Here is a 15076-nt window from a genome sequence, read left to right as displayed (position 1 = left end):
CAGATGCATGCAGTGCTTTAGCTCTTCCTTGTCTTACCTTCTTAAATTAACAAGTTTATATTTATCAAGTTGCCTTTTTTCCCTGCTATTACACAGTCCGTTCCATCTTACCTGTCCTCTGCCCCTCCCTTCCCCAGGCCTTACTGGTGCCTCCTTCTGTCTGATTGAGACCAAACTTGTTTATTCCCTGGAATACCATTCTTTTCTTCTTTTCTCTGTTCAAGGCTTCTGACAGCTCCCCACAGCAGCCCAAATATCTTGTGCACATGCAAGGAAGGGATGGGGGAGGCAGAGTGATGTTTCCTTTAATATTGGGTTTCTGGGGTATCCTCTTAGAGAAGCAGGGAGTGTGTAACAAACTGGCTTGTCAGCTTTCTGCGCAGCAGGCTTGTCATGTGTGCCATGTCCAATTCACAAGTTTTCAGGGAATCAGAGTAGACAGGTCCTTCATGCTCTGGGAGAAGCGAGCACAAGTGAGAGTTCTGGTTGAGCATAGGGTTTACTCAGTTACATGCTAAGAAAGGCAATTATCACATGTCTGCAACACCTTTATTTTTTGTCCAGGTGAGAGATAGGGTTGCCCATGTACAAAGGACAAAACATCTGACTTTGTTTCCCTCCAGGTATGAAGAAACTTTATATCAGTTCTTAGTTTTTGGAGTTGGGGGTATTACATTAATCTGTCTGTATTAATAACTAAAGAAACTATTGTTGCAGGACTGTACTGCAGTAAGATTATCCTTTTCCACCAAATGGGCAGCTTCCAGAAGGTGCCCTTGGAAGTCTGGTCAGCCAATGAGTGGACCGGACCCCGTGGTCCATGAGATGACATGCCTCACCTGACTCACTCTCACAGTTCTAGACTGCACTGAGTTTCATGATCCTTATATACTTCTCATATATGACCTGATTCTCAGTTGTCACACTGAAGATGCTGTACGAGCTAAATTTGATTCAGTTAGTGGGACGAGCTTAGTGAAGGGAGGGCGTCAGAATAAGAGAGACCGTGGGAAGTTGTGGCCCAGACCAGCAGCGCACATGCACACGCACTGTGTGTCACCTGCCTCATTGTATGTCTTTGAACAGCTTTGGTGGGGGGAGGAGGATTGTTTTATTTATTTACTTTTTATTGAAGTAGGTCTTGCCTTTGGTTCAGCGACGTGTATGGAATTTTTCAGTGTGCCTGTAAAACAAGGGAGAAGAATTTAGTTTTAAATCACATATCACAAATATACCTATACATAGTTCTGTAGGTGGTAACTTATTTTGCATTTTTTTGTGAACATCCTGGGTTGAGTTGTGCATACTGCACTATGATTAATTCAGAAGGAATTTTCACAGTATAGGTTGATATATTTCAATATGGTAGATCTCTTTAAGAGAACAGGTGCTTGCTCATAAGTGGGGAGGTATAGTTTTGAAAGCACTGGATCACAATGCATGCATATTTGACTGTATGGCCTTTGATTTTGCCCTTCTCTCAAGAATCTCCTAGGGCCAGGGCTGTTCACACAGCCCCTGAATCCTGCCTTTGTCAGATGCCTCTGTTACAGAACAAGAAGTGCCTCTGTTTCCTAGAAGTATTTTGCTACTGTTGAAAATTCATTCCCACAGAGGAGTATAGATGGAGACCTCCATTCGTCCTGAAGTCACAGAGTGTGTCACTTACAGGAAATGGAGCCAAGTTAGGGAGCTCCCTGATGGCCTGCAGGTGCTATGGGGACTCACGATGCTCCAGCATGTGGACACTGAAAGAAGGCGCAACCAGGCATTTTTTTCTTTTTCTTATTTTGTTCAGGCTTTTTTTTTTAAGGGTTACTTTCAGGATGGGCTTTCTGTTTTCTTTCCAATCTGTTTATGATTTTTTATTTAGAATTCTTTCATATATGAATAGTATTTTACAACTGAAAGAGTTTGCCTAACTCAGCCCTGCCTTTCTGCAGGCTGAGACCTGACCAGTGAAAGGCCTTCTTCCAGGACCCAGAGGTGTCAGAGGAGGGATGAAACTGTTCTCCATAAATCAGAATGATGTTCACTAATTACCTAAAATATAACAAACATGTTTTGTGACAGTGATGGAAATAATTATTTTAATGGCAGACTCTCCTCCACTTTAACTTTTTAATTAAAAATTCTTCATGTAGTTGTTGGTTCAGAAAGTCTGGGCCCCTAACTGCCTCCATTTGATTGTTCTCCTGACTGTTTTCTTAGTCTTATTTTCTGTTATATTTCATTATACTTCAGAAGGAGCAGCTTATTAGAGACTCTTAAGCCTAGCCTTCTTCAGGTTCTTCTTTTCTTAAACAGCTTTACTGAGACGTAATTAACATACCATCAAGTTCACCTGCTTAAGGTATACAATCCAATGTTTGTAGCACACTTACAGAGTTGTGCATCCATCATCATAGAATCTTACGCCACCTCAATTACCCCAAAGGAAATCCCACACCTTTCAGCAGCCACTTCCCATTCCTCACACCTCTCAACCCCAGGCAACCATTCATCTACTGTCTGCCTCCATGGATTTGCCTATTCTGTACAGTTCATATAAGTAGTATTATACAAACATGGTCTTTGTGAGCATCTCCTTATACATAGCATAATGTTTTTGAAGTTCATCCATGTTACAGCGTGTACTAATACCTCATTCTTTTTTATAGCTGAAATATATTCCATTGTATACTTGTGTTTATCCATTCATCAATACTTGGACACTTGTGTTGTTTCTACCTTTTTGCTTTTGTGAAGAGTTCTGTTGTGAACATTCATATGCAAGTTTCTGTTTGGGCATCTGTTTTCAATTCTTTTGGGTCTGTATCTAGGAGTGAAACTGCTGCGTCGTAGAGTAATTCTCTGTATCACTTACTGAGGCACCATGAACCTGTGTTCCAGCAGAAGCTATAGTGTTTTACATGTCCACCAGCAAGGAGTGAGGTTTCCAATTTCCCTACATCCTTGTCCGCACTTGATATCATCTGTCTTTCTGTTTATAGCCATTCTGGTGAGTGTGAAGTAGTATATCATTATGGTGTTGATGGGCATTTCCCTAATGACTAATGATGGTGAACATCTTTTCATGTGATTGGCCATTTTTATATCTTGGAAGACGTGTCTGTTGAAACTCTTGGCCCATTTTTTAAATCGGATTTTTGTCCTTTTATTATTGAGTTGCAAGAGTTGTTTATATATTCTGCATATATGTCGCTTGTCAGATGCATGTAATTTGCAGTTTCTCCTAGACTGTGTGAATTGTCTTTTCACTTCCTTGAGTGTCCTCTGATACACAAGTGTTTAACTGAAGTCTGCTTTATCAGTCTTCATGTTTATCACTTGTGCTTTTAGTGTCTTATCTAAGAGATCATTGCCTAACCCAAGGTCATGGAAATTTATTCCTATGTTTCATTCTAAGAGTTTTATGGTTCTACTTTTTACATTAGACCTGTGCTGCACGTTGAGTTAATCTTGTGCGTGGTGTGAGGTCAGGGTCCATTATCCCAGCACTATTTGTTGTCACCCCGTTGAATTATCATGGTCCCTCGTTTGAAAACCTGTTGACCTTGGATGTATGGATTTATTCCTGCACTTGCAGTTCTGTTCCATCGCTCTATATGTGTTAGTTTACTAGGGCTCACATAACAAATACCACAGACTAGGTGGCTCAAACAGCAGAAGTTTATTTCCTCACAGCTCTGGAGGCTAGAAGCCCAAGATGAAGGTGTTGGCAAGTCTGGCTTCTCCTGAGGCGTCTCCCTGACTTGCAGACTGTGTGTTCTCACACGGCCCTTTCTGTGTGCACACACCCCAAGTGTGTCTTCCAGGATTCAAGGACAGTGCCCTTGTAAGAGCACTGGTCTTACTGGATTAGAGACCCACTGAACACCCTCATTTTAACTTAATCTATTAAAAACCTTATCTCCAAATTCAGTCACATTCTGGGGTACTAGGAGTTAAACTTGTGAACTTGGTGGGTGGGGGAAGGGCAGAACAACATAGTTCAGCCCATAACAATATGTCTCTGCTTGTGTCAATACCACACTGCTTTGATTTCTGTAGCACTGCAGTAAGTTGTGGTATCAGGAAGTGTGAGTCCTCCAAGTTTGTTCTTTTTCAAGAATGTTTTAGCTATTCTAGGTCCTTGAAGTTCCCTATGAATTTAAAATCAGCTTGTCAATTTCTGTAAAAAGCCCAGCTGAGATTTTGTAGGGCATTGTCTTCAATCTGTAGATCAATTTTGGTAGTACTGCCATCTTAATAATATTGTCTTCTGATCCGTGAACATAGGGTGTCTATTTATTTAGGTCTCCTTCCATTTCTATTTTTCTGTTTTTGTTGTCTCCCTCAGGACCACTGGTTATGCATATGTGGGATCTTTCTTGTCAGCCTTCAGTGTTTTCATATTTTTCTCTAGTCTTTTAGTCTTTCCCATTTCAGTTTGCTCAGTTTTCTCAAAGCCTATCTGCCTTGTCCCTCCCTGGGTGTTAGCTCTATCCATTTTTCTTCGTGGTGCCATTGACCTGTGAGAATACCTCTGCTCTAGGTTAAAGTCTAGAAAAAAAGAATGAGGTCTCTGTCATCTCGCATGGTATGGCCAGTGGGGAAATACTTTGGGTTAAATATGGAGACCACAACTACTCTGGAATAGCAGATGCATTAAGGCATGTTCTAAGTTGTCTGCAACTCCTTTTTGCAGAGATAAATCACCAGATTAACTCATATGTAAATTCTACCTGGGGAAACAATCTTTCCTGAATGCTTGCTTGCCCTGATTGCCAGCACTAAAATCATAAGCACAGTCCTCAAACACAGAATCTGCCGGGAAATGTTAAAAAAAAAAAAAAAAAAGGCAAATTGTATTCAGATCACCTCTCATTACATTCAAATATCTTTATAGGTGCTGACATAAAGATCATTTAAAAACCAAATTGGAATAACTGTGGTTCATGCACCCAAAATGGAGCCAGGTGGCCACCATGAATGTGGTGTCAGATACGTACCTACATCACTGAGAACTCAAATTTTCTGAGCTGTATCCAACTCAAGGACACCAGCGGTTTTCAAAACAGCATCTGCCAGCAGCGCTAGAGGCAACCTTGTAGTTTCAAAGTCCTCCCTCCCCCCTCGCAACTATGTAGTCATTTCCAACCCCAACCAATCCTTGCTTAACAAGCACCCTTACTTCCTGCCAGCTCTGATCCTAATTCTTGACCATTTAGGTAACCTTGTGGTTTTCTGCCTTTATAAGCCTCCCCCTATTTTGCACTCCGTGGGAACACAGTTCAAGTGCGTCTTGGATCTGTGCGGCAACAAACCTCGAGTAAACACCTCTGTATTTCAACTCCATTCTTGGAATTTTCGGTTAACGTAGGTAATAATAACCTTGTCTAGTTCAGTTCCTATGAAACATGTCTCATTCCTTTAGTACGCTCTTTTCCCTTGCATAATGGGCTTGGAATTTGCTGTTTCAAGTGAGGTAACCTACTTGAAGCAGATAAAGTAAAAGATTTTACTTGCTCCAGTAACTAGTTATCCCTGGGAGTTTGACCCTGAACTTGGGACCTAGGGATTCAGATGGCAGTGTGAGCACTGCTTCTCCATCTCTTAGGTCTCCTTTGAGTTGGCTTCCACATGAGACAGGTTACTCCCTACCGAAGGCAAAGCTGGCTAGGCTTGTATCACCTTATCAGCTTGTTAGCTGGGAGGAAAGAGAACCTATATGAACCCGAGAGGATGCTGATTGGACTTCTGAACCAGTCACTGTGGGTGGCCTGAATCGCGTGCCCCAGGAAAGGAGGGGAGAGCTTTACTCAGGTCTCCTAAAGATGGGACGAAAAACAAAATTAAAAAAAAAAAAAAAAAAAAAAAAGATGGGACGAGGCAGTTCCTAAAGGGAAATTATACAGAACAGGGGGCAGAAACAAACAAATGAACAGCAACTTGTTGGCCACTAGTAAGACCTTATGTGTTCATAATTTTTTAATTTAACAGGCCCTCTTGATTTTCATAAGTAAAAGACCCTGTGTGATTGGAAGATGTGTGTTTCTTGAAGAGTCTAAGAAGAGGCTTCTGGGCCAAATGGCTACAATGCTGGGAAAAAGCTGTCTCACCAAGCCCCGCCCCTCCACTCCCTTCCACCACCCACAGAAATCACTGTAGCCAGTTAATCAAAGCATTCTTTCATGAGGGACAAAGTGTTATTAGTAATCCTATCATGTGATTTCACCAGGATGGATCTTAGTTACAAATGACTGAAGTGAGTGAACACAAGGGTTTTTATTGCAACCATGAAAATATCCGGACCGCTTTTCCTGCCATCTCTGCACTGAAAGAGTATCAGCCCCCCCACTCCTTTGCTCACATGCTGCACTCCATCCATTTCCTTCCACTGGAAAAGGCAGAGAGGCTGCTCATATATGGTGGCTGCATGTTTTTATCATTGCTTTTCGTCCCAAAAAGTCCTTAGCTGCTTTTTGCACTGGATTGCTATTAGAAAATTTAAAACCTTCCTCTGGTTCTGCAAGAACTTCCAGTGAATGAAGAATAGAATCCAGTAAATAATAGAGATGATTAGAGCTTCTTAGCAGGCATTTGCTACCAAGGAGATGAAATAAAGCAATTAATTAGAGGCATCTAAAGAGCAGTTGGTGTAGGCATTTCTCTGTTCAATGCATTTGAAATCTTAGCTAGCTTAGTTTTTGCCTGAAAGAAAAAAATTTGTGGGGGTAGGGGGTGTAATACTTAAACGTATTAAGGTCATTAACATAAAGTGTTTGCAAATGTTTTTCTTTAACCACTTGTCTTTATTCTTTGGCTGAACAAAAAGTCACAAATATCATATTCACAGTGAATTTACTGAAAACTTTCATGTGTATAACTGCTAAGGCATGTGAAGTTAAAATTCATTGAAAATATATTGTTCCTTTATCTCCCAAGCAAGAAAATCAACACTGAATTTCACTTTTAAAAGAAGGTAACTTTAATAGCACCTTGATAAATTTTTCCAGACTTTTTTCTAATTTGTGTACATGTGTTTCACTGTAGTAAACATCTCTCTACATACAGCTTTCATAGTCCTCAAATACAGCTGGCCTTCTATATCCACAAGTTCCACATCCAGATTTAACCACCCGCAAATCGAAAATATTAGAAAAGAGAAAAATCCGGAAAGTGCCAAAAAAGCAAAACATAAATTTGCCAAGTACTGACAACTATTTACATAGCATTTATATTGTATTAGGTATTAAAGTAATCCATAGGTGATTTAAAGTACACAGGGAAGATGTGCAGATGTGCGTGGGTTATATGGAAATACTATGCCATTGCATATAAGGGCCTTGAGCATCTGAGGATTTTTGTATCCGAGGGGGTCCTGGGACCAATCTCCACAGAAACGAAGGGAGGACTGCCTTAACATAAACCCCCTGGAAAGAAGCAAATTATCAACTACCCTAACCTGGCCTTGTTCGAGGTATTTGGCAAACCTCTCTTACTTAGTCCCCTGAGGCCTTGATTAGTGGTCCCATTTTGTTGATTTGGGAACAGAAAGGAATGTCAGTAGCTTTGCCAAGGTCACACAGGTTTCTAATCTAGGTCCCAAACTTTTACTTTCTCAAAGACACCACATGTATGTTCTCTCCCTGCTCAGCACATGGTTAAGGGCAGTCTCTGGAGGCCAACTGACTGCCTTAGTTCAGATCCAGAGCTACCACTTACTTGCTACAGGACCTCAAAACAGTTAATGTTCTTCTACATGCCTGGGTTTCTTCACATGTGAGGAAAGAACGAACATAAATGCATAGGCCTGATAGGATTGCTGTGGGGACTGAATGAACACCTAGAGCACTGAGAAGGTATGACCCGCGGTTAGCTCTGTGGTAATCAGTAGCTGTTGCTGTTTCTATTTGTTAGTAGTGTTTGTGTTACTACCATCCTCATCCCAACAATGTTTCCTCAAACGTCATGGCTTCCAGGTCAGTCTGAGGTGGAATGTGGGCCTGGGTGATTTTTCCTTGCAGTGCCTACAACTTCATTCTAATCTTATCATTTTATTTATTTTCCCACCTGGATTCTTTTGGACACAGTGTAGAGAGGTGTTTTAAGACTTAAAACTGGTATTTTTCTTTCACCCACGTTGAGTATGACAATCTGCTACCTGGGTAAAGGTGCTGGTGATGGACACTGCTGATTTTCAGTCACAAGGGTCACTAGACCTGTGGCACTACTTGGTAACTTAAGTGAATACCTTCCAAGAGAAAACACTAAAAAATCTGCCCAGCTGTTGACAATGGCTTTCGTCTTATTTCCCATTTCTCTGTTATCTCTTTGTTGCTGATTTTTTTTTTTTTTTAACTTGGGGTATAACTAATCCTTCTGAAGAGACCTTTTGCAGAATTCTCAATTGTATAAGGTTTCTTTGAACTTGAGCTTAAATTATAATTTGCAAAGAAGTTGAAGCAGATGGATTTTCTCATTGGGGAAAAAAAAAACATGAGTGCCTTGATGATATATTTGTTTTTCTTAGGAGGCTTCTGCCATTAAGATTGATGCTTGAGGATATATTGTTAGATCTTGTGTGGAACAGAATGTTATTACTCATGGATTACCAGATTTTAGCATACTTGCATCACAACACGGAATTTCATATTACATTTCATATTGCTTTCCCAGCGTCATTATCAGATTGCATTTTCATAGTGAATTACAACAAAAATTTTACACTAACATTTAATGAAATTTTAATAAGGTTGTGTTTTGATGGTATTATTCAAATAATGTGTTTTGAATTGCTTTCCTTTGAATATATTTGCATTAAAGAGGAACTCAATTTGATTTGGTTCTCTGAAGAGTTTACCCACATTCTGGTAGCTTTAAAGACAAAGAGGGAAATTCAGTTTCTTGTTTGCAAGTCAGTAAATAGAAAAGGAACACATCTGCTAAGATCTGTGGAAGTTAATGGCAGCAGACTGCGAATGGTTTGAGTTAGCGGAATGACTGACGTTGGCTATTAGAATTGGACAATTAAAAATATATATATTTATATAAAGTGCACATATCACAGATTATGAGAGCTGATACCCCTGGGTTCTCTTTTCTTTCTCATTGAGCCCTAAGGCTGATATATTAAGAATTAATAAATTTAAGAGATTCACATGATTGCAATTCTTGATCAAGGATGCCCCAAATTAAATGGTAATCTCTTAAGAGAGCACGTTTCTCTGTTGGTAGCGTTTTCTTAGCCATTTCTGCAAAAATTATGTTTTGGGGCCCAAGGCAGTTTCCACGAGCACGTGCTTTCCCGAAAACAAGCTCACCGGGCCAAACAAAAACCTTCCACTGAACGTGCTTTCTGGGATGACTTTGCCACAGCTGTCCAGCTGATGGAGTTTATTATGCACAGAGTTATCAATGCTGAAAGGGTGAAAAGATGGGGGAAGCCCTGCTTGCGAGGCAAGGCTGCGTTTACTATTCTTTCTAAACAGACTCGGGGGTTTTAGAGAAAGTAACTTGCGGGAAATGTTTAGGTGGGGCGACGACAAACTAGTCCTCAGGGTCTTTTATTCTTTTTATGCCCAGTTTTGTGCGGAAAGAAATGCTTTTCCTTTTCTTCCACGCTCTTCGCCTTATTTTTCTCCCACATTCTTCCTGGGAGTTTCCTCCAACAGTCCCAATTTCAGAACTCTCTATACTCGCTTTCTACAGTCCTGGCCTGAGCTGTGCGGTCCTCAGCCGAGCCGCACCCTCGCTCAGAACCTTTGCTTCCTGTCCTCTATCTGCAGGGTTTGGTAAGGACGACACTTAATTCTGATGAAACACACCGCTGGGACCCACACAGTTGCGCGGAGACCCCGCCGCCGCCGCCGCGCGAGCGCCCGCCGTGCCGGACCGACCCCGAGACGCGGCGCGGCCTCAATGACGCAGCGCGCCGCCTCCGTGACGCAACCGCGCAGCCCCTTGACGCAGCGCGCAGCCTCTGTGACGCAACGCGCCCCCTCCGGCAACGCCCGGGACCGCCCGGATTTGCAGTGCGCCCGACTCCCAGCCTCCGCCACCGCAGGTTACAGGGAGTCCGCGCCGCCCGGGGCCTGCCGCCGCGACATGTCGCAAAAGCCGAAGAGCCGGGGCCGCGCCTGCACCCAGACCGAGCGGGAGTGGGAGCGGAGCGGCGGCGAGGAGGCCCCGAGCACGTCCCGCGGGCCGAGCGGCGCGGCGTCCCAGAGCGGCCGGCGGGCCGAGCCCCACCCCGCGCCGGGGCCGCGGTCGCAGAAGCAGCTGGAGCTGAAGGTGGCGGAGCTGGTGCAGTTCTTGCTGATCAAGGACCAGAGGAAGATTCCGATTCGGCGCGCCGACATCCTGCGGCACGTGGTCGGGGACTACAAGGACGTGCTCCCCGAGCTGCTGCGGCGGGCGGCCGAGCGCCTGGAGTACGTGTTCGGGTACCGGCTGGTGGAGCTGGAGCCCCGGAGCAACACCTACATCCTGGTCAACACTCTGGAGCCGGTGGAGGAGGACGCGGAGGTGCGCGGCGACCAGGACACGCCCACCACCGGGCTGCTGATGATCGTGCTGGGGCTCATCTTCATGAAGGGGAACAGCATCAAGGAGACGGAGGTCTGGGACTTTTTGCGGCGCCTCGGGGTGTACCCCACCAAGAAGCACCTCATCTTCGGGGACCCCAAGAAGCTCATCACCGAGGACTTCGTGCGGCAGCGGTACCTGGAGTACCGGCGCATCCCGCACACGGACCCCGTGGACTACGAGCTCCAGTGGGGCCCGCGCACCAACCTGGAGACCAGCAAGATGAAGGTGCTCAAGTTCGTGGCCAAAGTGCACAATCAGGACCCCAAGGACTGGCCGGCGCAGTACTGTGAGGCTTTGGCGGAGGAGGAGGCCAGGGCTAGACCCCAGACCGGAGGCCCGGCCCCGGCCGCAGCTGCAGCGCCTTCCTCTTGAAACCTGAGACAGACTCGGAGGGACCCTGGAGAAGGGCTGGGGGTGGGAGGAAGCCTCTTGCTCTAACGCTTAAACTTGTGTAGTCGTTTTAGGAAGTGTTTGCAAACTTTTCTTCTTGTAATATTTTAAGTCACTTTGGTTCCGAGTTTTCGTTTACAAAACATTTTAAAGGGTGATTTATTTTGAGTTGTTTTACTGCCTGTTTTTTGTTGTTGTTGTTTTGGTATAAAAATTTTGCTAGCATTATAAAGCGGGTTGGAAAGCTTTGTACCATGATTCGGAGATAGATATTTAAGAAAGAACACGTCAGCAAGTTGCTTTGATGCCAAGGAAATAAAAGCGAAGTGGACCTTGTCTGACCTCTGAACTACCCTACTCTGTGAGGAAAAATGAAAGTATAAGTTGAAAACTAAAATGTTAGTTGCCTACGTCCCTTTTTACCTTAACACAGCTATTTTAAAAATGTATTTTCTATGTGCATGAGCGTTATGGGTCATTCTAAGCAATGTACGTATTGTATTTTTTCCACACAGTTTTTTACATTAATAATTAGTAGGTTGTGTGGTTGGCCATTTAATTACATTTTTTTGTTTTCTGCTACTGTAGTTATAATAAATAATGTATTTTTGAAGCAGCTAAGCATTGTGCATTTATTTTAACCGTAAGGCATGAGAAATTAACAAGAAAATTTTTTCTACGTTACCTTAACATCTTAAGAAAACATTTGCTATATATCATTAAGGTAAATAGTGTTTTGTGGAAGTTGCTCTGTTTTTATGTGTGTTTGCATATTGGATCATGATGTAAAATATATTTCTGTGGGTCACAGAAAAGTGTTAATGATTAACCATCTCTACTTGGGAATCAGACTGCCTGAATTCAGAGCCTCCCTCTGCCTAACTGGCTGAATGAATTTAAGCAGGTTAATTAAGTTGTATACAGACCTTTCTTCACCTGTAAAATGGGTTGATGATGCCTGTTATTGTATGTGGTAGTGTGATAATTAGATATGGAAGTATATGAAGAATTCTTGGCACAGTGATGCTGTGGGGGATTATAGTTGTTACTTTGCTCCTTAAAATTTGTTTAAACTTTTTATTCTTGGTCTAGAGCAGTTAAAAAAACTTTTTTAAAGATTTTCTTTCCTTGTTCTACTGGTTAGACAGGGTCTTTCCAATTTTTTGCTATTTGCAGGTAGTATACAGTCTTTCCTTAGACACCTGTAAGAGCTCCTCCAGTCAGAAACAAATAGAGCAACCATGGAGCATTGCCAAATTTCTGTTGAATTTGTATTAAGTTCCATTTTTACCAACTTGTTTTTTTGGGTGTGTTGTTTTGTTTTGTTTTGTTATGTTTTGTCAACCCTCCCTTCTATCCCTATGAAAATTTGACCTTTCAAGCCATTCTGTGGCCATGTAGTATTTATTGAAATATTAACTTGCATGTCTCGCTTACTAGTGACCTTAAGCATCTTTTTTTTGCGTCAGGTTTTATATATTAGACCTTTTCTGTCTTTATTGATTTGTAAGATGTCTTTATATGTTCTGCATAGTAATCTAGTAATCCATTGTCTGCAATATCTAGTGCAAATATCTTTTCACACTTTCACTTGTTTTGTTTTTGGGTTTTTTTTTTTTTGTCATATAGATGGTTTGATTTTAACGTGTCAAAATCATTAGTGTTACTTTTAAGGGCTGTGTTTTTTGTGTAGTGCTTTAAAAAAAATTCTCCCCAATCCTAATATTGTAGATATTTTCTAATATTCTGAGTGTTCAAAATTTTGACCTTCACACCTGTGTTTTTAATCTGTTTTTGTGTATGATGTGAGGTATAGGTATAATTTTTGTTTTTCCTATATAGATCGCCTAGCACCAATGTTTTATAGTTTATCCTTTGCACACTGATTAATAATACACCCTCTATTATATACCAGCATCTCACTAATTTATGTCTAGGACTGGATTGCTTTATTTGCTGTACGTTTGTTAATACTATGCTATTATAATTCCATAGCATCGTAATATAAGTTTTTTTCCTAGTTCTTCTACCTTTTTAGTTTTGTCTTCTTTGCATTGGCTGGAACTCCAATACAGTTTTTGAAAAGAAGTGGTGACCACAGGCCTCAAGTTGTTCCTGATTTTAAAGGGAATAATTTTTAATTTTGTATGAAGTGTGGTGTTTGCTGTTAGTTTTTCTCCCTATAAATATATAATATTTAATTGGGTTATTTAATTTCTCTCATGTTCCTAGCTAGGTCAGAGATGTTTAGAAAAATTATGAATGGCTTTTAAAATTTGTAACATGCTCTTTGTGAATTGGCTAATATGATTAATTTTTTATTTTTACTCTAACTTTGGCATAATTTTTGTGTAATTTAGTGTAATGACAGTGATAGATATTTCTGTTGTGCCACAATTCTTGAATTCCTGGGGCAAACACTTCTTGATGCATTTTATATGTACATATATATATAAATTTAGATATATATCGAATTAGTCTGTAATTTTCCTATGTTGTATTATTATCCATTTTTGACATTACTATTTATTTATAATTAATTATCAAACTTACCAAAATTTGCAAGCACAGATCAAGAAATTTTTGTTCCCCTCAACTACTTACATGCATTTAGTTATCATGTTTCTTTAGTCTCCAGTCTGCAAGCAGTCCCTGCGTCCTTCTTTGACTTTAGAAGTCTTGACACTTGAGAAAAACAGACTTGTTACCTTGTAGGACATCCCCAAGGAACGTTGGGGTTAGTCTGCTGTGTCTTCATGATCAGATTCGAGTTGTGCATTTGGGTAGGAATATCAGACATGATGCTGTGTTTTGTTTTTGGATTCTGTTGACACAGATTTTCATTGTGTCCTATAATTTTGTAATTTTGATCACCTAGGTTAAGGTGGTTTCCTGTATACCATTCCTCTACACTTTCGAAAATTTCTGTTTCCCTTTGTAACAAACAAGCAACTTGTGTGGAGATACTTTGAGACTTAGTAAATATTGTATTCCTCACCAAAATTTCAGTTTATTCATTTAGTTATTTAATCTGTGTAGACTCATGGGTTATAATTTTTTAGTGTCATTTTTTATTTTGATATACAAAATGTCCCTGATTTGGCCAATGGGAGCATTTTATTTATTTATTTATTTTTGAATGGTCATAATAACTATATTTTTGGATAATAATATCCCCTCAAAAATTATTTCATCTTTAAAATAGCAGCTCTCAAAAACTACATATACCCAACTCATAATTTCTCAGCAACTTTTTTTTAAGCTCTTTATTGAAATATAATTACTTTACACTCTTGTATGAGTTTTTGAGGTACACCAAAGTGAATCAACTGTATTTATACATATATCCCCATATCCCCTCCCTCCCGCGACTCCCTTCCACCCTCCCTATCCTGGCCCTCTAAGGCATCACCCATCATCGAGTTGATCTCCCTTTGTTATACAGCAGCTTCCCACTAGCTGTCTGTTTACATTTGGTAGTGTATACGTGTCTATGCTACTCTCTCACTTCGTCCCAGCTTCCCCTTCACCCGCACCCCCAACCCTGTGTCCTCAAGTCCATTCTCTACATCTGCATCTCTCAGCAATTTAATATCTTGTAAATCCTGATAACTTAAGCAACTGGAGATCTTTATAGCTCACTACACAAAGTAAAGAGAATTCCATGTACCTTGTAAAGAAAGTAGCAAATACAAGTAGAGATACCCATGAAGACTAAATCAAACCTGCATGAATGAGGAAGAACTCAAAGGAAATTAGGGCACTGTTGGCAAAAGAGAAGGATAAGGCCACTCAGAAGGAAACATGAAAGGTTGCACTGTGCACTCACCATCTGGCTTGCAATCCCATTGCTTCATGGCACCTGTCTCTAGAATGCTCCTCATTATATCCTTCTGTAAATCAAACATTCTCATCTTCATTATTCTATTGGACCTTTTGTTTGTTTACTTTTGCTTTTCTCTAGGGGACCTGAATACTTTGTCTTATTCTTTCTTTTCTTAGCACTACCTGCCACCATAAAAATAGCTCCTGGGCCATCATCCTAAACATTTTTTAAAATTAATTTTTATTGCAGTATAGTTGCTTTACAGTGTTGTCTTAGTTTCTGCTG

General features: G+C 41.1%; 2 protein-coding genes across 3 annotated transcripts in view; both read left to right on the top strand.

Moving 5' to 3' along the window:
* The window catches only part of ENTREP2 (endosomal transmembrane epsin interactor 2), a 404596-nt gene that overhangs the window by 273023 nt on the left and 116497 nt on the right, over positions 1 to 15076 (top strand). The gene's annotated exons all lie outside the window — the stretch shown is intronic.
* On the top strand, positions 9985 to 13387 carry NSMCE3 (NSE3 homolog, SMC5-SMC6 complex component). The gene has a single exon (XM_057725226.1). It carries the CDS (start codon positions 10093 to 10095, stop codon positions 10945 to 10947), a length of 855 nt encoding a protein of 284 aa, XP_057581209.1. The 5' UTR covers positions 9985 to 10092; the 3' UTR covers positions 10948 to 13387.

The sequence above is a fragment of the Hippopotamus amphibius genome, chromosome 2 (assembly GCF_030028045.1).
Source record: "Hippopotamus amphibius kiboko isolate mHipAmp2 chromosome 2, mHipAmp2.hap2, whole genome shotgun sequence".
Classification (NCBI taxonomy): Eukaryota; Metazoa; Chordata; class Mammalia; order Artiodactyla; family Hippopotamidae; genus Hippopotamus; species Hippopotamus amphibius.
The sequence above is the reverse complement of the archived record's forward strand: the minus strand, read 5'-3'. Positions and strand labels throughout refer to the sequence as shown.